At 40.9% G+C, this 25,447-nt stretch overlaps 1 protein-coding gene across 1 annotated transcript; it reads left to right on the forward strand.

Annotated features, from left to right (window-relative positions):
* ANXA13 (annexin A13) lies at positions 1–23,795 on the forward strand. Its single transcript, XM_032692064.1, has 11 exons — positions 1–112; positions 12,782–12,860; positions 15,093–15,187; positions 16,755–16,925; positions 17,488–17,521; positions 17,606–17,685; positions 18,932–19,000; positions 19,218–19,319; positions 21,266–21,341; positions 22,180–22,292; positions 23,461–23,795. Exons 1-11 carry the CDS (start codon positions 98–100, stop codon positions 23,578–23,580), a joined length of 954 nt encoding a protein of 317 aa, XP_032547955.1. The 5' UTR covers positions 1–97; the 3' UTR covers positions 23,581–23,795.
* The last annotated feature ends 1,652 nt before the right edge of the window (positions 23,796–25,447 follow it).

Here is a 25,447-nt window from a genome sequence, read left to right on the forward strand (position 1 = left end):
GATTTAGCTGCTGTAGTAAAAGTTGACTATTCCATCTGCATGCTTGTTTTACTGAAGAGCAGAAGAGTTGCGTCTTCCATATTCAGGCTAAGCAAAAATGGGCAGTTCACATGTAAGTAGTTATTTAATTTGGATTGTCAAGAATGCAAGAATTTCCTGGGTTTATTTTTGTCAATTTTCACTTTAAATGGCATTAATACAGCTGCAAGTGAAGATTTAACCTCAAAAGTTAAAACCTCAGCTTTAAGTTCGTGTGGTAAACTTGTGTGTAGCTGGTAACGTTGCTTCATTGCAGTACATGAATAATGAAATTATTATAACACACAGGTCCTAAGTGTTTTAATGCTCCTTGTGGCTTAGTTAAACAGGGCAGCACACTCATTTTGATAAAAAGAAATGATGTGTCGGATGTCATGGGAAAACAAATTTTAGTTAGTTTAGAAAATTTGTGTTGGAACATTTTGAATGCTAAAATAATTCCTTAAAGAAATATGAAAACATTCTTGTCCCAAAGGCCAATATTTGAAAATCTGGCTGTTTATCACAGAACAGTAGGGACAGGAGTAATCTCAAAGTGTGGTGCTTGCAGAAGGGTCTGATTAAAATCCAGGTGTCAGGATTTACTACATTAAATTACTATATGAGACAATATTGGCTAACATTTGTGTGTCTGAATAATGACATTTAACCTCAAAAAAACATGATTGTCAAAAGCTTGTGTGTGATAGCAGTCCCTCTGAAAGTTAAGTAGCTTGTGCTGAATAAGCTAGAGGGTTTTAGCTCCACTTTTAAAACCAATGGATAAAACAATGTTTAGTCAGCAATGCATTTTCTCCTTGAATGCTGAAAACCTGTAATTTTACAGTTTATATCAATAGAAGACAGCTTAATTGCTGATACAGGCTAATGTGACATTAGTTTCTCTAAGATTTATAATACTTTGTCATGTTACTATTTTTTAATTCAAAGTCAGCAAGGCCTTGAAAGATGCCAAGGATCTGGTGCTTGTGGACCAGTTCTGCAGGACATTTTCTTTGGCGGATTGAGCAAGAGAACCCATACCATTTGCACAAAACTCCAGTTACTAATCCAAGGAACTTTTTGTCTCCCTGTGAACGGGTGGATGGTCCCATCTTGACAGCATCTTTTTTGCTGACTGGCTGTTTGGATAAGGGGAGAGAAGGGAGCAGTTTAGCAACCTACCAGTGCATAGGAAACAAGGCGAAGCCCCAGATGTCCACGTAATCACACTTCACAGGGTTGTTGGCAGGTGTCTCCTGAGGATCCTGGTCGTGGAGAGCCTTTCAATGGATTGAATGTACACTGAATACAATGTAGAGCAAGCATACTCAATTCAGGTTTAAACTAGCCAGCCAGGGTCTATCTGTGGCAGGAGTGATCACAGCACTGCATCTCAGGCAGGTTCAGCAGGTGTATGAGCTCCGTGCTGGACTAGGTAGCCTTGGATGTAGGTGCAGTACACCAGAGTTGTGCTGTAGGCCACGATGGGAAGATAGATGTGTGAGCCCATGTTGAAAGAGAATCCCACGACTCATCTGGGAATTGCACCAGTCTGTTGTTACTAGGATGTTACAGGTAATCTTGGAGAACTACCTGTATCCGTGTCAGAGAACCACTTCTGGAACAGCCTGAAAATAAAATGAGTTTTCAGCTGCAGTTTGTTCTTTCTCCTAATCTCATGTTTTGCAACCGTAGGCTCATGAGTGTCTTATGCATTGTGTTTTCTAAACCTCCAGAGCAAGTCTTACAAACTCACAGAGGATATACGAAAACCAGCCATAGGGACCACCAGTTTGTCAGCAGATGAGCCAGTAAGCACTTTTTTTATGAAGGATGAAAGGGGCACCTGTTGCTGTTGGATTATGGTGGCTTTGGGAGGCACTGCAATGCACAGGGGCAGCTCCTCTTTCGTGGTCAATACTGGCACTACTGGCTGGGTAAAAATGGGTTGTTTCATTCTGCTGAATAACACATCTCTCCAAAATTTCATCTGCTTTGAAATTTCAGAAGTGAAATTCTTTTCGATAGCTTCTGCTGCAAGAAATATAAAATTGATCATCTATATCAAATGAGATATTTTACTTGCTTAAATGGATTTAGGTTTTAAAACTTCTTTTTTTTGTAATGTCATTATTAAATGAAGTTTTCATTGAAAGCTAAGCATTCTTCAGTGAAACGTTCCACTATGTGGATGTTAAAATGGAACTTTTCAGCTATGTCATTTTAAAATAGAGCTTTCATCACAATTAGCATCTTCCCGAACATGTTAATTTGAACAAAAAATCAAATTTTACTGAAAAAAATGCTTTCAGTAAAAATTTTCCAGCCAACACCAACTCTTAGAAGCTGAGTTCCCAACTGCACCTATTTCAACATTATAGCTCAAAATCTGCACAGTTCCAAATCCTTTTTGCTCTCTGAACTCAGTCTGGTTCTTTTTTCTACAATCAAGCAGTGTTTTTGATGGCACATCCCTAGAGATTTAAGTTCTCTAATGTGGTCTTTCATTAAGCTTATCTATGCTTCTGCTGTCCTTAATATTAAAAGTCAATCCACCTGAAAATCTGGGTAGCTGCTCTGCTATAAGGAGGATGCTTTGGGGACATTTTGGGAATAGCAGCAATGGTTTTTATTATATGATTTGGAAAGTTTGGTGGATTTTTACTTATGTGAAATGGTGCAATTTTTTTTAACCTTCTGTCTCTCAAAAATACATGAAGACTTTATGCATTATTCTGTGATTTTAGTTAATCTGGGGAGGGTGAGTTCTTTGATTTTAGTTTAAACCATTTTTAGAGATTCTCTGGCATACCCTCGAGTTTCATCTTCTCACTAAAGCAACCTAAACTTTCTGCCAGGGAGGGCTCTGTAATATATGAAGGGGATGGCAGGTTGTTGTGGTTTGAGAACTTTAAGGTAAAAAAGTAAGTATAACATGGAGAACATATTTTCCTGAGGAGTCCTCTTGGGCATAAGGTCACAAACATCACAGGGACTTCTCTGTTGCCTATGGACATAACTGCCCTTGTAGAAATGTTTCCTTAGTACAAGTATTACCACAGCATGATTTTATTATCTCATCACGAAGCTCAACAATTGCTCTTTGTTGCTTCCCCTGGCAGACCAGTGTTCAGTGACAGTTGATTCTTGTTTGATCCCTGGCCATAAGCCCACAGTCAGCAGAAGACAGAAATAACTTCTTGTTCAGCCACTCAGCACTAGGGAAGAGCTGTGGCAGATTCTTTTCATTCCCATGGTCCCTTTTTACCCAGGATATTTGCTGCTCCTTTTAGGTCTGAGGCTGTCCTGTGAATGCTGCTGTAGTAGGTGTTAACAGGCATCTACACATGAAAAAATTATGATGCATTTGTGGCAAAAAAAAAAAAGAACCCATCTGAAATATCAGAGTCATTACATTTGTGTTTTACATGATGTAATTAGGTCAAGGAATTATATTTTACAAAAATATAAAAAATTCCGAAGTATCTGGACTCTAATGCTCTTCTCTGTATACAACAGTTTTAGTATACTCTACCAAGTTCTGTTGTTACTGTTTAGGAAATTTTTGTCACTAGACTGTCATCTCCACTGGATAGGTTTATTGGCACAAATCAGTTATGATATCTGCTAGCTCAAGCTTAGATGCCTCAAAAGAGGGACCCTGAACAAAGAAACCCATTGGGCAATCACAATCTAAACTCCCCATTCCTCATGCAATAGTCCAGACCAGTGGTAATATTATGGTCTGGGGTCTTGTCCCTCTTTATTGGTTCACTGTTTCATTACCAGGTGGTTGCCACATGGTCATCTTCATATTGGTTTTGGTCAGTTCTGTAATCCATGTTGTAATATGGTTGGTACAGCTCATATACCACAATCTGTGGCTGTCCACTCCAGCTATTAATTTTTCAGTAATATTTATGCTGCTAGGTTTGTCTATTCTAACTATTATTAATGTCCAGGTTGTTCAAGTTTCACTACAATCCATCTTTACTATTATGAATGATCAGATTATCACCTCCAAGTTCCACTATAATCCATCTTTGACTTAAACAACATAGCCATACAGTTTAGATAAGGTTCAACTTGCAGCCCAACAGTTCTAGCTACTTATGTCAAACAAGAACTCAGCTGTTTTCAAAATAATATAAAATTTTCAGCAGTTGCTATCCAGAAAAATTATTCTGCCTTTATATTAACTATGACTACTGGATGAAGCAATGGATCAATTACTGCTGCTTTAGGTGACTCAGCTGACCTAAATGTATCTTGAAACTTCCTCCACCTTCTTCCTGTGATGTAGAAAGTTGTTAGACACAGAAATCTCCAAGTTTCATGGGCACAGTTGCTTTTTTGGACACTAAACATACATATCTGTATAGTAACAGCCCTTCATGTGTCTATGAATATATAGATGGTGTTTAGGTAATGCATATTGCAGAGGAATATTTTAGAAACAATAAAGGGCCAAGGGGAAAAGCATGTCGTCTTGGGGCTTCCCTGATGGGGTGCAACATCCTTCAAGTTATTCTCTCTGTAAATAATTGAGCTTTAAAATACATGAAAGAGTCAGCATGGTGTTCCCAAAGATTGTGCCCAAGTATTTCAGCCCTCTCTAGGTATACTTAAGTCATGTTAGCTTTCACGCTGGCATACACAAGAATTTACTTCAGTTCCATCAAGGTTAACCTACCAGAACTCATCACAAGTCTTAGTTAAAGTAATGAGTGTAAAATTTTTAGTAAGACATAAGAACACTTGAGTCAGGTATTTGGTATCTCAGCTGAAAAAGAGCCAAAATATGCCGGTTTCCAAGTGTTTCCCAACCAGGTATTATGGTCAATAAAATAATAGTGGACAAGTCTGCCCCAGCATAACAGAGACTTGAAATACTAGATTTGTCCAAGGTGAATAAAGCCATTCGTTTGCTTTTTTTATGGCTTCCATTTGCAAGGTAAGTATTAAAAGGAAGTGATGTGAGGCATGGCTCATGACTATCCATAGGCATGGTGTCTTTGAAGATTTCTAGCATCCTTTCCTGCCTTGGCTTCAGCTGCTCCACCAGGTGAGTCAGGTCCTTGTCAGCCCCATGTCCCCTCTGCCAGCTCCATGCAGGTGCTGGGTGTGCTCACACATCTCAAAGGCATCTGTATTTAAGTATCTGGCTTGAACCCTCTAGAAATAAAAGCTGCAGTTTTGAAACATTGGCATTCCCACTGCATGGTGCCCTGGTAGCTAACTCTGATTTTAAAAGTACTCCGTATTAAGGTGTTCTACGAGCTACAGAAATGTTTGGAAGCATTTAAAACATAAAATAAAATTCAGCCATGAGAGAACCACCCAAACTTATTTTTTTCTCTTAATTGTGGACTTCTCTGTCATGGTGATGAGCATGAATAAATTGGATAAAAAATTAGTCATCAAGTATTATGAGATGATATATTAACAACTACTAGAAACAGGAGGGACATTGTAGGAGAAAGATGGTTTTAATTTTGCAGTTTAACTGTCAGAGCATTACCTTCACTGTTGCCACTTGTTTGCAATAGGAAAAGTAAATGTGATTAATTCTATTAGGATCTTATTGTCACTGTAGGTTTAGTCTCAGATATAGAAAACAGGGTTTGCACCTCTTGGTTTGGAAAGAGTCACACAGTCATTACAAAGGCTGTTGAGTAATGAAGTTTAATCCATAAGACTTACATATATTGTATCATCCAGTATAGCTTCATATAGAAATTGTTTTGATCTTTATAGCAAATAGACTGTCAGGAACAAGCCAGGATGTTGCTGTCATACAGCTGTTAGACATAAAACAGCTGCAAGGATTCGGGAGAGTGACAGCCTGGCTGGCATTTGGAGAGACTGATACCCATTCTCTGAGCAGGCAAGGAGGCAGATGGCAATTTTCCAGTTGCATATTGTGATTGACAAAAACGTGGTTGAGAAAAATGCTCTAACAAAAAAAAATGACAGGACAAAAATGACAGGTATGTTTTACAAACCAGGAGAAGAAGGAACCTTGTGGTCAAAAAGATACATGTAGCACTTGCTAATTGATACGTCAAAAAGGTGTTTGTCAACCCCACCTCTTTATTACCACAGCACAAGCCCTGGTGCTTTCTGATACTGCCCTGCTGCAACGTGCTGCAGCTGTTTGCTTCTGTTTGGTTTTAAATGTTAGTACCCATCTACTCTCACTCGTGTACTAAAAGCTTTCACATTTCACATAAATTCCTACCTGAATAATTGAGCCCAATTATTTGAATTTTACTGAAGAGAGAGCTTGCAGACGAACTTCTTACTCTGATGCAAGGATGATAGGAGATGGTAAGCACACCATCCACTAATGATGATATATCCTCACCCTGAATGGCCTTTCCCAGTTAGATGAGACCTGACCCTGCCTACCAGCAATTAATTTTGTTTCTTTTGCTTCTTCACTATATTAAAGAGCTCTAATATTTGAAAGTTTTTCTTATGGGAGCACCCTCACACTGAAATGAAATGAGTTTTATCTGCTTTTCTGCCCTTTCTGGTTGGTGGTCTGGAGCTTTCTGAGCAGGCCAACCTTTTATCCCCCAGGAAAGTTTGCAGCCCCACACCAAGCTGGCTAACATGGGCCAGAACAGGGCTGTGTGTCCCAGGGCCTTGCTGCCACAGATCACGAGGCACCAAGACCCTCCATGGCAAAGCTGGAGGCTCCTGGCAGAGGAGCAATCTGCCTGCTGACTCAGAGAGCTCTCCCATCCACAGCTCTGAGATGTGTGATATGTGTCTCCAGGCTCTTTGCCATGGGTGAGGCAGATGTTGCTTGTCAGGCAGGCTGGATGCTACCACTGAACTGGCGTGTCCTCCTCTCTCTTGGTGTTGATTCCAGTCTCGACTGCATTGTTAGCTGACACAAGCAGGAAGATATATTTTCTATTGGAATGCAAAGGTTTAAATAAGGTGACATTATTATTTTTATGTAAGAATAATACACCTTATCTAGTGGTAGAAGGCTGTGACTATTATAGAATCATAGAATAGTTTGAGTTGGTTGTGCTCATACCTTCTGCTGTGATCCAGAAAAATTGACCCAGGTCAAAGGGGCCCAAGGTACCACTGTGATAGGGTGAAAAAAATCTTTATGACTGGCAACATCTGTCTTAGTAACTCAGACTATTGATGAAGTACAAAGCATTAGGTTTTCAGTCCATCTATAGCAGTAGATCAGAATTAAAATACAGCAGCCTACTCCCATGTTTGTTCTTGTGTTTTATTCTTAACAGACAGAAATGCTTGAAATGAATGATGAGGTTTGGGCTGTCATTAAGACTATAGCTTTTGGTGGGAGTTCAGAGTTTGTTCTGCTAACAGGATGTTATCCTCGCAATGTGTGATGTACTAGAAGGTTTTAATCATAAGATCTAAGACAACATGTCCTTTTTTCCTCCATCCATTACTGTTAGTCTAGTTAATCTTGGATTCCAGTTGCATTATAGCTCATTAAAGACTTCTGTCAGGATAAATAATTAATCTTGGATATGTGTGTGTTGATAAAAAATGAATCATGTAGGTGTTGATTTGCCAGAAGCTGTCTTCTGTGATCCTACTGTATTAGGTACAGTTTAACTAACGAGGTGCACACCCTGGTATTGTTGTTTCTTATGCTACCAAGGTGACTACATGGTTTGGGATATTTCCTGGTAGACAGAGAAAACAAATTTTTCCTCTCCACACAAAAGAGAAAGACAGAAAATCATAAAACTGGAAGGCACCTTGAGGTGTCAGCTCACTTGTCTGTTGCCTACAGCAAGATCAGCTCTGCCTAAACCAATCCTGACAGCTCTAGCTGTGCTAAGCTGGAAGAGTACTGGTTCATTAGCGTGAGACTGGGCTCCTTGAAGGTCTTTGAACTGGTGACTCAATGACTGTGCATAGTGAGAACTGAGAAATCTCAACAGGTTCCATAGCTTCCCATCTGTGATGGGTTTTCAATTGTTCTGACTTGTCTATTTGGTTTTCTGGTGTTCCTGTCCTTACCTTTGGGACATTATGGATGGTTTGGGGGTTGGCTTCCTAAAGAAACAGAATGCAAGAGGATGTAGAGGAATGCAGTATGTATGTATCTGTCACCCTAGCTAAAAACATTTGAATCCACTGGATAATTTTAGATTAATTTACCAGCAGGTTGTTAATCTCAAAACTAATAGTGTCTGTTATGTTTCTTGAAAATCTTGAGAAAAGAGAGACTATATTAGAAATCCCCTGAACAAAAGACCGAGGCATGAGCTCAACCCTTATAAGACACCAAAGAATCCACACTTGATGGGCCGTTATGCCTGTGTCCATCACAGGAATTGCTTCAGCTGCAGTAGGCAGTAAAGGCACCAAAATGAGCCAGTCAGGTGATGTAAATCTGTAGGAAACCAGGCAGAGGGGCTTCTGATGCTCACCTGCTTGGTAGAGAGGAAAGCTCAGATTGTTGCACATGGAACTAGTTTATGTCATTCTTTTTAAAACCTCATTTTTCTCTTATGCATTTTTGTGAACATAATTAAATATATGTGAAGCATAAGAAAATGTCTGGAAAAACTCTGGTGTGATTGTGTAGCCCACCTCCAGTATCCACTGGTGATGCTCTCAGGTATGTGAAACATCCACACTGCGTTCATGGGTGCAGGCCCACAGGAGACCACTCATGTCTGACGGGCAGCAGGCAGCTTACCCTGGGACATATCTAACAGCACCAGAGACCTATGTTTAGACAACTGAATACTGCCCAGAATTTTATTCCAGACCCCACTCGAGTGCATGAATTAATGCTGTAAAGACCATGGCTGGGTCAGTCTGCCCTTTCTGTCAAATTTAATTTTTATTTCTGTTAAAAAAAAAAAAAAAGAAAGAAAACAGCAGCCAAAGAGAAGCTTGAAGTTAGACATCCCCTAAATAAAGCACATAAAATGGACCTGGCAAAAATAAAGAGCAGGGGTAGTCACTCAACATGCCTGGATAAATCCAGCCCTTTTTAGAGCTTTGCCCAAAGCTACTTAAGCCGCATCTTCACTGTTCTGGTCAGCAGCCACATTCCTGCTGGCTCTTGCTAGTGATTTTCTTGTAAGGGTCTGCATCTGCATATATCCATGTACATTATCAGCTCTGATCTGTGTTAGAGCTGCAGCAGGTGACCAGCATCCCAAGCAGCTGCTCTTTCCATTGTTCTGAGAGTACTCCTCCATAAACCTCTGTTCCTGAGCGTGCTTTTGGCAACTGCATGAGATGGTGGAACTGGAAAAATAGCTTTGATTTTTCAAGCTGCATTATCAGCTGTTTTCAGAGAGGGTACATTGTCTCTCTTTTGCAGTATGGGAAGCTAGCTGGCATGTTCATGATAGCATTTCTTCTGTTCTTGTCTACTGACAGATGACTGTTTTGTATCTACTGCAAGGTTTGTTGTCTTTTGCTTGAGGAAGATATTAGATTTTGTTTTCAGAAATGTCTGCAATGTATTGCAGTATCCCACCAATTTGAAATACTGATGCCTTGAATCCATCAGAGTTCAGTCCTGCCCTCCACTCCTCTGTCTTTCTTGGGTTTGCTGACCTTTTTGTTAAACAGTTTCTTTGTGCTCCATAAGGACTCCACATGCTAAAACATCAAAGAAAAATCTCCAAATGCTTCTCTAAGCATTGCAGACCATCTTCAACTATAAACTCATCTTACAGCTCCTTAAAGTGAAATGTAGAAAAACTACTTGGTGTGCTTTACAAGTTAGAAGTGTTAGTTTTAGGTCAGCTATAATCTGTCCAGTTTAATAGAAATAAACCTATGGCAATTCTAGCCAAAGTTTTAAAGGAAAAGGATTATTGTCTAAAATATGCTTGAGTGAGGCAAAAACTATTCAGGTTAAGTTAAAACAAGCCTTGACACAGGCCATAAATACAGCTATGCTGGAAGTGAAAAGATTTCTTAACACCAGAACTCTGATTGCACTAATTAATATAGAACTATTGGAGAGAAATGAGAAGAAAATTAAATCAGTAGATGGAGCTGGACTGATTTTTGAAAGCAGGTTCTCTTACATCCTGTGTCCAGTTGCAAAGTCTGTGTTCAGACTGTCCACCTGATATTTCAGACTCCATGTCATGCTATCACCAAAATTGCTAGAACAATTTTAAGTCAGTAAACATTCAAATCTAAGATCCTGACTCTAAAACAAGAACTATATTAAAGTGATTCTGCCCATGTTTTTAAAAGAAAAATGCCTACAAGTTACAAATGGTATTAAACATTGATTTATTTTCCCATGTATCCCTTACAGGAAAATCCACCTGTCAAAATCCACAGGGTAAGAAGTAATACAGTTTTGATACAGCTCTCCCTCTCCTGCTTGGGAACAATACGTCAGTGGGCAAGGTCAAGGCTGGGACTCAGCAAGCAGTGGATATTAGCCAGGGCTTTTCAGTGACCCAGGCATTGGCCCTGACAGTCACTTACCCAGAGTATCAGATTTCCTGTCTATACAGCTGATGCTAGTATTACACACAGTACTATAAGAATGGTAACCCCTCAGGCACACCACTTAATGTCCTTCAGTGATTTATTTGAAGACAGAGGCTTTAGCAGAGCTTACTCAGTAAATTCCTCTGGTGCTTTAAAACAAACATGTCATGAACATCATTAAGAAACAGGCCTTCCTTCCCTTCCGCACGATTTTTCCCTTGAAATGTTTCTGTATATATATCTTTATGAATTCTCATAAACCTACAAAGTTATTTTAGTCTCTAGTGTTACCATTTTCCCGCCTGCTTCACCTGTGCTACACACAAACACAACACCTACAATGACAGGTTGTACCTAGGAGTTAGGGACTCATCAACCTGAGAATAACTGACCAGCCATCAAGACATAAGAGAGCAAACCACTCTCTCAGTGTCCTACCATGACATTACCGGGACCAGGTGCATCTGTGGTAGGGTTGGAGCAGTGGGAGCTGCAGCAGCAACAGCATCGGCATGATAAGGGCAATTTGAAGACTGTTAAATAAAATCTCCCATTAGAAAATATTGATTACTTATAAGCATCCTATTTCCATGTTGTTTGAAAGGTTTAAAGAAGCTTGCGTGTGAGCATACAGTAGGATACATCTTTAAAAACAACATTTGTCACAATGATGTGGGAATTAAAGTGTTAGCTTGTGCTGTAGAGATGAAGAGAAATTATTGCATTGTTATTGTACCTTACTAATTGTTATAGTTGTAAAAATAACTTTCAGTTTCAGTGAGATAGCTGCACTACAGCAGTAAGTTGTATCCCAGCTACTCACTGCATTTGAAAAGCCAGATACCCAAATGGCCTTTAGTCTATCACAAAGGTAGATTGGTAAAGCAGTGTAGGGACTGGATTTGGGGTTTCTCCTTGAGAACTGACCCTGAGGGAGGACTCTTTTAGCCAGAGTTGTAGCTCTCTCACCACAGCTAGCAGATGACAGCATGAAACTTTTTCAGAATACCAATAAACAGACTTTCAGGCTGTATCTATACTTGTAAATAAAACACATTTTCTGGCCAGATGGGTACATGGCAGACCATGGCCCACAGCCACATGGCTAAATTCTCTTTATCCCACAAGCTGAATGATGTTGTGCCTAATGTCTTTCAGAAATTGTCTCTACCCTGTGCTATCTCCAAAGACAAGGAGGTTCATCAGCCATTTAACCTCTTCTGCTCCTCAATAGGCCTGTGGCATTTTCAGGAGGGCTAAAAAGCAGACTACCATGCCCTGGGGTATCATAACCCTTAATTAACTATCATGGTGCCAGTGCCTGGCAGCCCTGCCAAGCAAGTAGCCTGATCCTCATGTTGCCATTTGAATAGAAATGCCAAAGCACTTGCAGTTCCCATTTAGACCCCCAGGAGTCCAAGGTCTATATATAGTTTCACTTGATTTTGGAGCCTAGGACCTATGTTTTAGTACTATTTTAGAGTTTAGGCATTTAAGAGATCTGACTAATAATATTACAGTGGTTGAAATTGTTGCTGACCTCGTGGTCTCAGAGAATTCTATCCTTGTCTGAGAAACAGCAGAATAGAGGATATAGGACCATTTCAACCTTTGTGATTCATAGTTTGTCAGATTAGAAGCACACAGAGTTTTCTGTTTACCCTGATATGTCAGGCTGTAAACTGCTGCTATGGCTGTGGACTTTGAGTTATTTTCCCAAATAGATTTAGCTGAAGGTAGCCACGTTCTAATTTTCCAAAATAATAAAAATACAAATAAATACAAATAAAAAACAAATAAACAAAACCCCCAACAAAAAAACAGCTTTAGCATGTCATAGATCTCCAATTATCTTGTTTGCATCAATGCATCAACAAAAGAAAGGTTTTCAGGACCACTTTTTGTTCAGAGCCTGGTTCTGTACGCACCTGCCAAGACTTTCGTATTTGCCTGCTGTTAAAGTGGTACAAGCAAATAATATTTGTTCTGGCATGAAGATGCCTAATATGAAGTTATTACCCTTAATTATTTGAATAAGCCAGAACTGGCAGAACAAAGTTATATAAGTTCAGCACTGTGTGTCACATGGTGAAAGCTATTTGTGGATCCATTCAAGGAGCCCTAGTGACAAATATAGTATTTTGTCAAAGCCCAGTGTGAGCTTCAAGGTTTAGATGGTGTGAACAAAGATCAAGCAAAAACCAGGCCTAAACTGCTGTCATTCTAATGCAAAATTGTTTCCCATGTGTCTGTTATGCCTCTGTCTTTCTAGTCAAGCCATAAACACCATCATCATGGTTTTGATGCAGAGCGAGATGCCAAGAAAATACACAGTGCCTGCAAAGGAGCAGGTAAGAAAGTTCTTGGGTTTTGTACAAAGGGCAGTTAATATTATAAAGAGCATGTATATTAACTTAAGTCAAAACAACTGTTCCAATGAGTTTAAGGTAATCTTTATGCTTTCTGTCACTTACTGACTCAAAGACCATTCACACCCATGAAGATAAAAGGGAAGGGAAGCCAGCTGGTTTCTCAAAGACTGGTAAGATCTCATTTGTTAATTACTTGGCTCTAGAGAATTGAGGTAAACATACTATTTGTGTATATATCCCTGTGCTAGGAACATGAAGCTGCCAAGACTGATATCACAGTCGTGAGGTCCTGCTGGTCAGGGCAGATTTAGGTCATGGTTTTATGTCCTTTCCCAGGCTTTCAAGGAACCAGTAAAAAACATCACCACCTCTATCTTCACCACCGTCAGTGGGTTCATCAGAGCCCACTGCAACTCTATCAACTGAAAGGAATATACAGTTCTTTCAACCTGCACTACTGATTTTTAACAAAAAATATTGGCTCCCACCATCTTCTGAGGTAGTTTGAAGTAAGCTGCCTGACTGTGCACTAATGTGAGTGAGGAATGCACAGCATTTCATGGGATCCTCAGGTCCACAGAGGTGACAATGTCCAGTAGAGGATAAACAGCCAGGCAGCACACGAGATCAATAAGTTATTAATTCATTCCAGGTCTTTGCAGAGTAAACATGTGTTTAAGCAATTCTTCCTGGTATAACACTGAGATTAAGAATCAGCTAGTTAAGTGCTGAATTTCAGGAACTTTTCCTGTCTTATCAATTGAGCCCCTTCAAGACGGTTCCCAGAGGACTCTCCTCCAACTGAGAGCTTAACCCCACATTGTCAGATAGGAGTATACTTCCTTCTAAAGTTGGACCACACCTTCTGCCTCAGTTCTAAGCAGGAAGAACTGGGCAATATGTCCAACTGGCAAAAGCTGTCCTGCATGTACCTGGTTGTGATATGAGGCATGAAAATGCATCAGCTGTTGCTGAATGCCAGAATAATTTGTAATTTTATCCTTTGTACTGGTTGCTACTCAGGCATCCTTGTTGGTCCTTGCTCCCAAAACACTGAGGCACAGCACAAAGTGCAGTAGGTGGGTGCAACAGATGGAAAAGCACAAGGAGAGCATGGGGCAGTGTCCACCAGCAGGATGTGCATCAGCAGACCTGGCATATGGCTTGATGCCTTTGATCTGCTATCTAAACTCTTTGCATGCTATAAGCATTTTGGCAGTGCTGGGTCATATGCCTCTCCTGATTCCAATTCTCCATTTCAATACTTGTCTTGAAGAAATAATGCCTGAGTCAAGCTGCTGGCCCTTAAATGGAAGTGCACCAGCACACCTGTGTTAATGCAATAGCTGCTCTATTGTGTCTTTGGGACATCCAGGTAACATGACTGTCTCTTTAGCCACAGAATGTCTTCCAGAAGCTCTGTTCAGTTCAAACATCTGTTTATATGGCTGAGGGCAAGGAAAGTACAAGAACAAGGTCATTGCCTTTAGTAAGCTTCTTCCACGAACTGCATAAGTTACAGCTCAAAGCTGACTGAGGGCTTTTCTCCTGGAGGGGTGCTGCATGTTCAGATCCCCTGTGATGGGCACCACATCAGCTGCATCTCTCTGGGCATCCCGTGCATTGCACTCTTTTTGCCAAGCAAAGCAGCTTCAGCAGACTCAGACCATCAAGGCTGGTTCTGGCTCCTCTTCCGGACTCCATTTAACAAAAACTGATTTTGTACAGGCTGTACATCCAGGCAGTGGGTTGATGAAGCTGATTCAAAGACATCCTCATCTACCCCAGCCTCTCACCCCACACCCCTCCTTCTGTTGTGCCAGCACAACAGTTCACACACTTAATAAACTGGATCTGATGACTGATTTCTTGGGACTACTCAAACAAGTATTGTCACCAAAAACATGTATGCCTATGGGCACTGGCATAACCCTGATTTTAGGAGCAGTGTCTGACCTTCTCAAACTGAAGACTTAATTTCCCTGATAAAATATGAACAACATGAGATGGTAAATTTTTATTTTATGGTCTGAACATTGTAGCTGACTAAGTTAAATTTATCCTCAAAAGAATCTTAGATGTTACAAATCCTAAGGGTGGAGCCAGTGGGGATATATGTACAGCAATTTCTTTTCTCTTTAGAGATCATATTTTCTTTCTTCTGCATTAGATTCCTGATAGAATAATTCCTATGCACAACTTCTTTTTCAGGAACTGATGAAAAGAAAATTATTGAAGTCTTGTCAAGTCGAACATCGGAGCAGAGACAACAAATAAAACAGAAGTACAAGGCTCTGTATGGCAAGGTATTTTGAAATAAAGGCTTCAAACCTCATGCCTCTAGAAATGCATCGTATAGGACTCTGCTTTTGAAAATACCAAGGGCACAGCGGATTTAAGGAGGACACCAGTTAGTTTCTGATTCAGCAATTTATTTTATCTCCTAAAATACTGATTATATTTCTAATTTTCTGCCTCAGTCTTCTTGAAATCAGCCTTAACCAGATTAGAGCATTTTAATCAAAGTTGTGAGAGCTATAAAATAATTCATAGCTGAAATAAAAAATATTTCAGCTTGTGCTCATCTTCAGCACATTCAGAAAAAAAGGGAAATTTTAAGTCAGAGTCCCACTGAGACCAGACGCAAATTCAAAGAAACTATTTGATCTTGTACAATTATATTTTATTCTAGTCTTGAAGTAAAACATGTTGCAAAACTAAGAAGTCTCATTAGGCACTTGAATTCTGCAGGAGGAAGTATAGACTGCCTTAATGATTTTGCGTGCAAGAAAATTAAACCTTCCATAATATTATTTCAGTAAACAGCTGAATCCTGCAGAGCTCATTATTAAATTGGTATTTTCCTAAGGTCTGCTTGCTCATTAGTCATTAATCAGTGTCAATAAGACAGTCAGCACTGAATCTGAAATCCTTCTATATGTAAAATTTACAGCAAGCATGATATAGATTTTCATTCCATAACTACTATGGATTTAGTTCTATAATGAGGATTAATAAAAGTAAGCATCAGAAATGAGCAAATGGCATGAGACTTCCCAGTTACATCAACACGTTCTCCCTTGCCTGGGCATCGTGAATCTCTCAGGAAGGAGACACAAGTTGTACCATTTCACTCTCCTGATGCTCCAGGAACTTGCAGGGTTCATGGTGCCTGCATTGATGGCAGCCTCTGACTTGAACACGTGTTCACTTGGGGTTGTGTAAGAGGGAATTTAATAACTTCTCGTTCATTGTTCTGAACTTGTCAAGTGCTTCCCATACTACAGTAAATGTTAACTGTAGATACATCATCAGCAGGCATCCTCAGCTTACACACTGGCTAGTTCTTTTCCAAGGTCTCTAAATTTTGAATTAAGTAGATCACATCCAAGAAGGCCGATTTTTTTTTTTTTTGGATGGGAAAAAATGCTGATTGCTTGGCACCAAAGCACTTTGCAAAAATTTGTTGCTTTTTCCAATAAGTTAGTTTTAACCAAAAGGTTCCTAAGTTTGATCCCTTCTGTGGCAGCTCTTTCCAAGCAGGAAGCTTCTGTGTTTTGTTTCAGTGTAAACTTCTGCTAAGCTTTTAAGAACACTAGTTTGCATTTGTTTAAACAAATAAGAGTGAAAACTGGACTGACATTGACTGGTATTTGAAGATGGGACAATCATTTCATTCAATCTGAAACCAAAACTTTTAGGGAACTTATGTTGCAAAAAAAAAAAAAGTGTGTATTTTAAGGCCTTTTTTTAATGTTTTTGTCCCTTTGCGGTACAGAAGAAGTTTTAAATCATTGAATTCCCCCAAACAAATAAAGAAACTATCTAATCCCACCTCAGCTTTTGCACTAACCCTCCTGACTGACCCTGCAGGAGATGGAAGAGGACCTGAAGGGAGACCTGAGTGGGAATTTTGAAAAGGCTGTGCTGGCTTTGCTGGACCTGCCCTGTGAGTACGAGGCCCGAGAGCTTCGGAAGGCGATGAAGGGCGCTGGGACGGACGAGTCGCTGCTGATTGAGATTCTCTGCACACGAAACAACAAGGTTGGGACACCGTGTGTCACCTTCCTTAGGTAGCAGGGCAAAGAGCTCACCAAGAGCATCCACCTGGGAGGAGAAGGAGGAATCAGCCCAACTTCCACGGCTGAAATGCCTCTTGTCAGTAATAAGATTGCCACACTAGAACCGAAACTCCTGCAGGAGTTAAGAGCAATATAATTTAGATTTCTTCCTTGGTCCTACTCCTATCTCCCGTGGGTGGCACGGAGGCAACACTGATGAGAGAAAAATCCCTGGATATGTGTTAAAGGCAGCTTGGGCACTGTTCTAGTGGTTCAGAGGTACCGGAATGAAATCCTACTGAAAAAGCCCTTTAGCTCTCACCTAGATGCAGGGGAAAGCAGAGGAACACCTGCATGAGTCAGGTATCCCTCAAAGTGCTGTCCTGAACCAGGGAATGGGAAACCATGGCTTCTCCCACCCCCATGGTTGCTACACCTCACACAATATGGGCATGGTACTGACTTGCTGATGATTTGTTTGCTATTTATTAATTAATAAAATTTATTTATATTTCTTTTTCTTTTTTTTTTTTTAATTTGCCCAGGAGATTGTAAACATAAAAGAGGCCTACAAACGGCGTAAGTAGTTTTATCTTTCAAATATCTTCATTTAAAGTCTTTATCACTAGGTGAGCCCTCACAGATTTTTTTTTTTCTTCCCAGTGTTTGATAGGGATCTAGAGTCTGACGTTAAAAGTGACACAAGTGGCTCCCTACGGAAGATACTAGTCATGGTGCTGGAGGTAAGGCTGGGAGCTTTCCTCTTATGCAGATACCTGACAGAGATATTTCCTTTTTTTGATCCTGTCTTCCCTAAGTAATCATGATAAGTATTAGCTGGTATTTATAATAGCGTAGTTATGATGCATAGTATAATAATGAGGTTATTACAATAAACAGAAGGCATTCTTCAGTATAAGAGCCTTTTATATCTAGAGCTTTTTAATATATAGCCAGAAGTTATAAAGGAAGGAAGGAATTTTATAAATTTTGATACTTTGAAAATAACAGTATTGTTTTATTATTATTTATAGCAGAGTAATGGCTAGAATACTCATTTGAGGTCATGGCCCCATTATGCTGATTTTTTCCCCAAACTAGCAAAATCTTATTTCCATCTCAGATAAGTATTTTAGAATTCAGATAGATATAGAACAAGTAAGATAGAGATTGCTGTTACGTTAGTTTTCCATTCACTAAAAAAGCATATTTTCCATTAGAACACACTTTATTTTAAAGCCGTTTCATGAAACAAAGCAAAAAACCAGTATCTTCATAAAGACATACTATAACTAAGAAAAATAGGATCACACCTAGAAAGGCAATGTGGTAGCCAGTCAGATCTGACAGCCCTGGGAAATGAAAAGACTGGATAAATATAAGAAGCTTTAAAGATGTAACAGTCACATCACTAAATACATGACAGTTAAGATTCTCATTCTGGAAAGTATTGATACAGCTCTTTTCAATCTCCTGGAGTATATTTTAAGGAGTGGCAAATACATATTATTCATATATTCTTTTTCATAGACCAGTCCTTCATATTTTCTCCCAGGCTTTACAGTACTGGTGAACACTTAGGGTATATAGGTTAGTCAGGAAAACATTTTGCAGTTATTAGGGCATATCCAGCACTGTGAAAACCATCTACACTTCACTGCAAGTGCTGGGAACCTTCCTGCTCCAGAGACATCAGCGATTGCAATCTCATTAGGGCCCAAGCACACAGCAAATAAAACTAGGAGATAAACCCTATCACATAGGCAATAAAAAGTCAGCAAAACCGGGGGCTGTGGTGAACACGAACGGATGGTTCAAAGCAGCAGCGCCGAGTCCCACCGTGCCCACCACCAGGCACTTGTCAGCAGATGGCAGCAAAACTATAACCAAAGTATTCGTGAGGCCCACAAGCCGACCATCTTCCCTTGCACTAAGAAATGTAACCAGCACTTGTTTGGTTTTTTTCTATAGTCATCTCTTTTTCTGTAGGCAACCCGAGATGAGACCGAACAGGTCAATGCAGAGCTCGCTGAGCAAGATGCCTCAGATCTGTATAAAGTAAGTGCACTTGGGGAAAAATCCCCTTTTACCCCATGCTGTGCAGCAAGGGCTGCCTCAGGATGACTAAATACACCAAGCATGGGAGCAATGACAGTGTAAGGACATGAGAAAGGGGGGCTCAGGCTGGAGCTTGGTGGATCAAGGGCTCTGGCTGACTTCTTGTCTCTACTGTGGATAAACAAGTGCTTCAAAAAAATAACATGTGATTTTGAAGGCAGGAGAAGGCCGTTGGGGGACAGAGGAGCTGGCTTTCAATGTGGTCCTAGCAAAGAGGAGCTATAGTCAGCTGAGAGCTACTTTTCAAGCCTATGAAAAGGTGAGTTATTATCTTCTGCAATGTGGGTTGCATAGGGCCTGACATGTAGGTGCAGACCCTAAAATGGCATTTAATGATCTGAAAGGTCTTTTTCAACCTAAATAATTCTGTGTAGAGTGGACAGTCCATTCTTTGTCATTTTGTAACTTCTTGAATACTTTAAGAATTTTGGAAAACATTTTTATACAACTGTATCCTGAGTTTACAGAAATAATGGATAAAAGCTGAATCTTTTGCCACTGAAGAACCTATTCCCCTTTATAATCTACACAACATCCAGCCAAATAAATGTCACAATGTTGTTTCCTTCCCACAGCTGCACAGCAGTGGGTATCCCCACTCCTACAGCAAAGGGACAGGTTCACAAACTGCTGCCCTGAAGCAAGATTTTGCTTTTCTGGTCTTTTCCTCTCCTTCTCCTAAGCAGAACCTGTCAAGGTCTCTCCTCCTGACCCCCACACTTCGCATCTCATATTGGTTGGGCAGAAGCACAGCAGAAGCTTCCTCTCTGCCCACGCTGTGCAGACAGCCTGTGCAGGTGCTTTGCTGTGCTTTCCTCTGTCTCCAAACACAAGGCAAAATAAGCAGCAGGATCCTGGCTGTTTGGTACTTCTCCTGATGTCACCCATCAAGGCATTTTACACATGCTTGGGCCTGGACCTCCACTGAGATATCTTGCCTGGAAATTACCTCAGAAAGAAAAAGCCGTGGGAGATCCAAGATCCTTCTCCTGGCAGCGAGATGGAAGCTCAGAAGTGATGTTTATTCTTAGGAAAGAGTCCCCCTCCAGCCTCTGGCTCACGGTCCTGAACTTCCCTGGGATGACTCAGAGTTCATCAGAAAACTGTAACCCTGGGCACTGAAGATGAAAAAAGCTCCAGTCAAGGCCATATTTCAGTGTCAGCATAATAAGGAACCAATAGTTGGGAAAATGTTTGCAGCTTAATCCAAGTTTTGGGTTGTTGCTGGCAGGAGAGCAAACCCAGTCACGAACTAATACTCTCTCCCTCAGAGCGGCCCAAACCCTGAGGATTCATTTAAATGCTCCAATAGCCAAGCTACCTTGGCTTTTTGATTCCTAAAGCCAAGCAGATTGGGTTGCCCAAACCAATTCACCGCATCCTGCCTGGCTGTACTCGAAGTAGAAGTGGGCCAAGATTAGAGTAATGCAAAAATCCATCCTCCTCTGCAGTTGGAGAGATAAATAGGGCAAGATCTAAACCGGGTTGGTTGCTTGCGAAACTTAAACCTAAATCCTCAGAAGGTGTCCTTGCTGTCTTGTATGCATGGTGTCTCAGCTCTGACCTAAAAGTTCACTGGAATCTTGAATCATGCAGGGCCATCCTGATAAGCAAAACAGAGAAAAGTAAAAGACTTTGACGTTCCTGAAGTTCATAAATGTCAGGACAAACTCTGTTTTGAAGTGGTAGTCTGCTTTTCCCCTTTCCTAAAGAATAATACAAAAACTTGGGGACAACTGCAGTGCTTGTAAACTTTCCCTGGGAAGCCAAAGACAATAAGTAACAAAACTTCATAGAGCTGGTAAAGCTCCAAAAATTATCTTATTTGTGTGGGAGCCATCCAGAGCCTTTGACAGAGTGGCTACACAAAGCTCAAACAGTTTCTCCTGACCAGGGGTCACTCAAGAAGAAGCTGCAGTTTCTTTGTCCTAGAAGCTGCCAGACACATGCGACTGATGTAGGTTATCCATCTCTTAACCACTGTGCCTTGCCTGGCTGCATAGATCCTCTCTTAGTGCCAGTGGCTCTGTGAGCACTTACACCAGAGAAGAACTTCATTTGCCCTTGAATTACTCCCCTGGAAAGACTGTAAAAGATCTGAATTGGCCTTTTTCCATTGGATCCCAAATCTGATGCTGGTTTTATGGCAGTGGGATGACATGTACAGACAGCAGCTCTTATGGCTCCTTTTTATTGTCCTTGTAGGTGTGTGGGAAGGACATAGAAGAATCCATTAAAAGTGAAACATCTGGAGACTTGGAGAAGGCTTATCTGACTCTTGGTAAAAAAAAAACCCAAACAAACAGTTTCAAGACCTTTCTTTTCTAGTTCTTGCCATGACCTGACATTGCTTGTTGGGGGTCTGAGTACAGCTTGGCAACAGCCATTGAGATAGCCCTAAATTGAGCTGATATATCTGCTAGGAAAAAAAGAGGCAGTTTTCAATAGTGATTTGGACTCCTTGGTTTCAGAAATAAACCAACCAGACGGTTCTCTATCCACACAGCTAAATTATTTGCCCTCTAACACAGAGCAGTAACCTCCAAGCTGCCCCTGAGACCAGGGCTGCTGATAATTTCCAGCAGATTCCTGGACATCATAGAAGAGTGCTGGCCAACTACAGAAATGTACAGGGTCCTCAACAGCAATTTAGTACTAGGGTTGACTGTGACTGATATTTAAGCCTGTGCCCTGTCTCTGGTTGGCTTACTGGTTTTGCTGTTATCCATCTGGATTTAGGATTTCCCGTATCTTCTCCCTGTGATCTACAGAGTGAGCAGCTACCCCAAGAATAGATGGGCAAGAGGAACCTCAGAGGGGAAAATGCTCGTTCTCATTTATGTCATTTTCACTGTGGAATGGCAGAGTACTCAGTGCTGATCTCCCTGTGTAACACATTTTCCCTGTGGAAAAATTGTATGTCCCCATTCCGACTCCAAGATTTCTCCTTGCATACTGCTAGAGGACCAGTCTCAGAACTAAAGCCCTGCCAGCTCATATGTCTGAGCATAAACCCTAGAGTTTCCTTTATTTCTTCCTTATTTATTTACTGCTGCTTGAAGATGCATCACAAACTATAAATATACAAGTATAATGAGGCCTCTTACTGTTTTCTCTAGTCAGCTGTGCCAAAGACTGCCCAGGTTACTTTGCCACACTTCTGCACAAGTCAATGAAAGGAGCTGGGACTGATGAAGAGACCTTGATTCGCATCCTTGTGACCAGGTCTGAGGTAGGGTACCCTGCATCCTGTAGTGCCTCACATCAGTTCTGGGAGAAATACAAATGTAGAGGGTATGGAGTGAGTCCTGATAGATCATGTGCTCAGTAACCCCTTTTCAGCCCGATGACATCAGTGGTCACACTCTGCTTCTGTACCCAGGCGACTCTAGTTTTGATATTAAATCTATTTCTGTTTTCAAAAGAACTAAACCAGGAAGCATGCAGGCAATTTGAAGTGGAGTCAACTGTACCTGGTTAAAACTAACCCATGGGGAGGTCTGGCCCCAACAGAATGTATAAAAGTAAATTCCTAGTTAAGTAATGATGAAGCAGCAGTTCCCAAACTGAGAATTGCTTATAAACATATGCTGCCAATTTTCTCTGATTCCAGCTGGGAAAAACAGCTGGGGAGGAGGGAAGAAAAATAAAAAGCCAAAAGAGGTAACTGTCATTTTAAAAAGCACAAAACTTCACAAGACATTTGAGATCTTAAGCACAATCTTTAAGTCTTCCTTGTAAACTCTGTAGGTTGTAACTCCAGGTCTGTTTCAGTCGACATAGAGGAGGAGCCTTTCAAAGGGACAGGGAGAGCGTATTTCCCAATGATCCACACTGTGAGAAATTAGGCTCTCTATTAAGACACAGCCCAATCATTATAACATTTAAAACTTGCAGTGACAGAGATCAGATCTGTGCCCTAGGTGCCTTTTCACAGGAAATCTCAAGACAAGGAGTTTTCTTCTCCCCTCCCCCCCCCAGTAGTAACTAGAAATTACTAAAACCCTCTTTTAGCCATACTCCTGGAAGTCCCTCTTTCCCTGCTTGTCGCCATGGAAGGGCCTCAGGAGTTCACAGCAACCTGTGTGTGTTTTCCCGATACCAACACTGTGCTGGCACAGCACCTCTGGGCAGAGATTCCCCAGCCACCTGACATGGCTTTCCACACAGGCCCTCTTCTCAGTTAGCATCCCCTCACCACACCATCTGATGTGAGCTTACCTCAAATCTGAATGTTAAGCTGAAAGTCCTCCAAGATTTTTAGACCTCCTGCTTTCTCCTCTCCTCCTCCCACCGGCCTTGGTGGACCTTGGATCAGACCCCTGGGGTCCTGGTAGGAGCAGGGCATATTACTCAAAGCATGCATTTCTTTTCTGAAGAGGCTCTTCTTGTCTCCTCAGAGCGACCTGCCAGCAATAAAAGAGAAGTTCCAGCAAATGTACAAGAAGCCATTAGCTGAAGCTGTCCGATCCGATACCTCTGGGGACTTCAGAAAGCTGCTCTTGGCAATTTTGCACTAAAAAGCCACCAAGAATGAAGAGGCATGCTGAGCAGCCACCTCTTGATTAGTTTCCAAAATAGCATCCAAAAAATGTGGCATTAGCACAAAGAAAAAATCCAATTTATTTTCTTTCCAACTGGGAAATGTGTTGCCAAGTAATGTTGGACATGAGGTTTATGTTATGGCTATCTTGCCAAATGTCCTTAAGCAATAAAGACATGTTTAAAAAAATGGCTCTAAATTGACCTCTTTGTGTTTGCATATGTGGAGGAATCTTCTGTCATTGTTTCTTCTGGGTAGATTTTCTGTCTTTCTCTCATTCTGAATATTATCCCTATTATCTCCTCAATTCAATGGATGGCATGTCATGCTGTTACAGTCCTGCCAAGAGAAAATGGATAGTAATTTCTTCTCAGCTCATTATCACAGCTCTTTAAACAACCTGAGGGCTGTGAATTAAGGATTTAAGTCAGGACCTGATTAAAATCCTGCTGTCAACAGGGAAGGCCAGAGTGATTTCCCTGGCTGTGAGTACTCTTTCAGCATAGTCACCTCCTAAGTTTTTCCATGAAGGAGATAAGGACTTGCAGTCCCCATCAGCACCACCTCCTGGGATATGGTGCAGGAGAACAGCAGGGAAACAGATAGGGTTTTCATGAGGTAGATCTGTCAGGCAGGGAAATACTGTTCCCAAAACAGCAGACATGGGCCTTAGGACAGCTGCATGGTCTTCATCCTGGGACATTTCCCAGATCTGACTGGATAAAACTCCTAGAAACCTAGTTTGATTTCATGGCTCGCCCTGTTTTGAGCAGGAGCTTGAACTATAAACCACTGGAGGTCCCTTTCCTCCTGAATTACCCTAAAATCCTATAATCATATATAAGAGAAGATGTGGTTGAAAAATAATACGACAGACCTAACAAATAAGAAGAGGAGAGTGAGAGTTTTTTTGTGTATCTGGCCCTTTCCCCGTTTTGAGCGTACCACTCTGCAATGGGAAGGGTTTTTCCTAGATCCTCAGAGGCAGGATGTCTGATGGCATCAAATTCCTATTGAAAGCAGTATTTTTGAAGCACTGGACCTGTTTCTCCCTGCTTGGATCAATGTCACAGCAGCAGTACATGGCTGTCTAGTTATAAGATGGGGCAATATAAATGGGAGATGGGAAAGACAGGTGGCTTTGAAGAACAATGATTGGTGTGTCACACAGGTGTAACAGGATGTTCTGGCATTTTAAAGTCCTGTCCTCCTTTGCCAGCATTTCTAGCCACCTAAAAATATCTGGGAGAAATCCTGAATTGAAATGCCTAAATGCCTTTAATCAGAGACATTTTAACGTTCAGACCCAGAAAGAACAGAGTAATGTAAGATCTAAGATCTGCGTATCTGCTTGTTGCTGTTGCCATGGGTCTCTTGTAACCAGAAACTATAGAAAGGATAGATGAATAATCTACTTCGGTGTCCAGTGTTCCTAGTGATATTTTATCCTCCAGAGGTCACATTGTATGTTCAGTCCAAGATAAGCTGGCAGATACCCGTTCTCAAATGATGTAGTTTGAAGAAAAAGCCAACAGGTGTCTGAAGCACACATGAAGTAGCTGGTTTGGGCAAAGGATTTGTTTTTAAATATTCCAACAAGAGTGCCCCAAGCTATATGAGTGGTTTCTGTGAAACCTCTAGAAGCTCAGCACTCTTTAAACCAGCTATGTCCTTATTTAATGTGAAGCACATAACTTTGGCAGCCAAATTTATTTTTGCCTGAAGACTGTTTTAATTAACACCAGTAGGTCATTCTGACTAGAGAAGGAAGACTGCAATTGCTTTCATCCTAATCTTTTACTCCTTAATTAGAGATTGGCCTGAAACCAAGCCGGGAGCCCACA

Source organism: Chiroxiphia lanceolata, chromosome 1 (assembly GCF_009829145.1).
Source record: "Chiroxiphia lanceolata isolate bChiLan1 chromosome 1, bChiLan1.pri, whole genome shotgun sequence".
In the NCBI taxonomy this organism is placed as follows: domain Eukaryota; kingdom Metazoa; phylum Chordata; class Aves; order Passeriformes; family Pipridae; genus Chiroxiphia; species Chiroxiphia lanceolata.

Bases quoted from the DNA above. Each gene is read 5' to 3' on its own strand.
- ANXA13 (XM_032692064.1), top strand. The intron at 17,522-17,605 runs GTAAGTAGTTTT...TTTTCTTCCCAG, and splicing joins AAAAGAGGCCTACAAACGGC to TGTTTGATAGGGATCTAGAG. The intron at 22,293-23,460 runs GTAGGGTACCCT...TTGTCTCCTCAG, and splicing joins TCCTTGTGACCAGGTCTGAG to AGCGACCTGCCAGCAATAAA.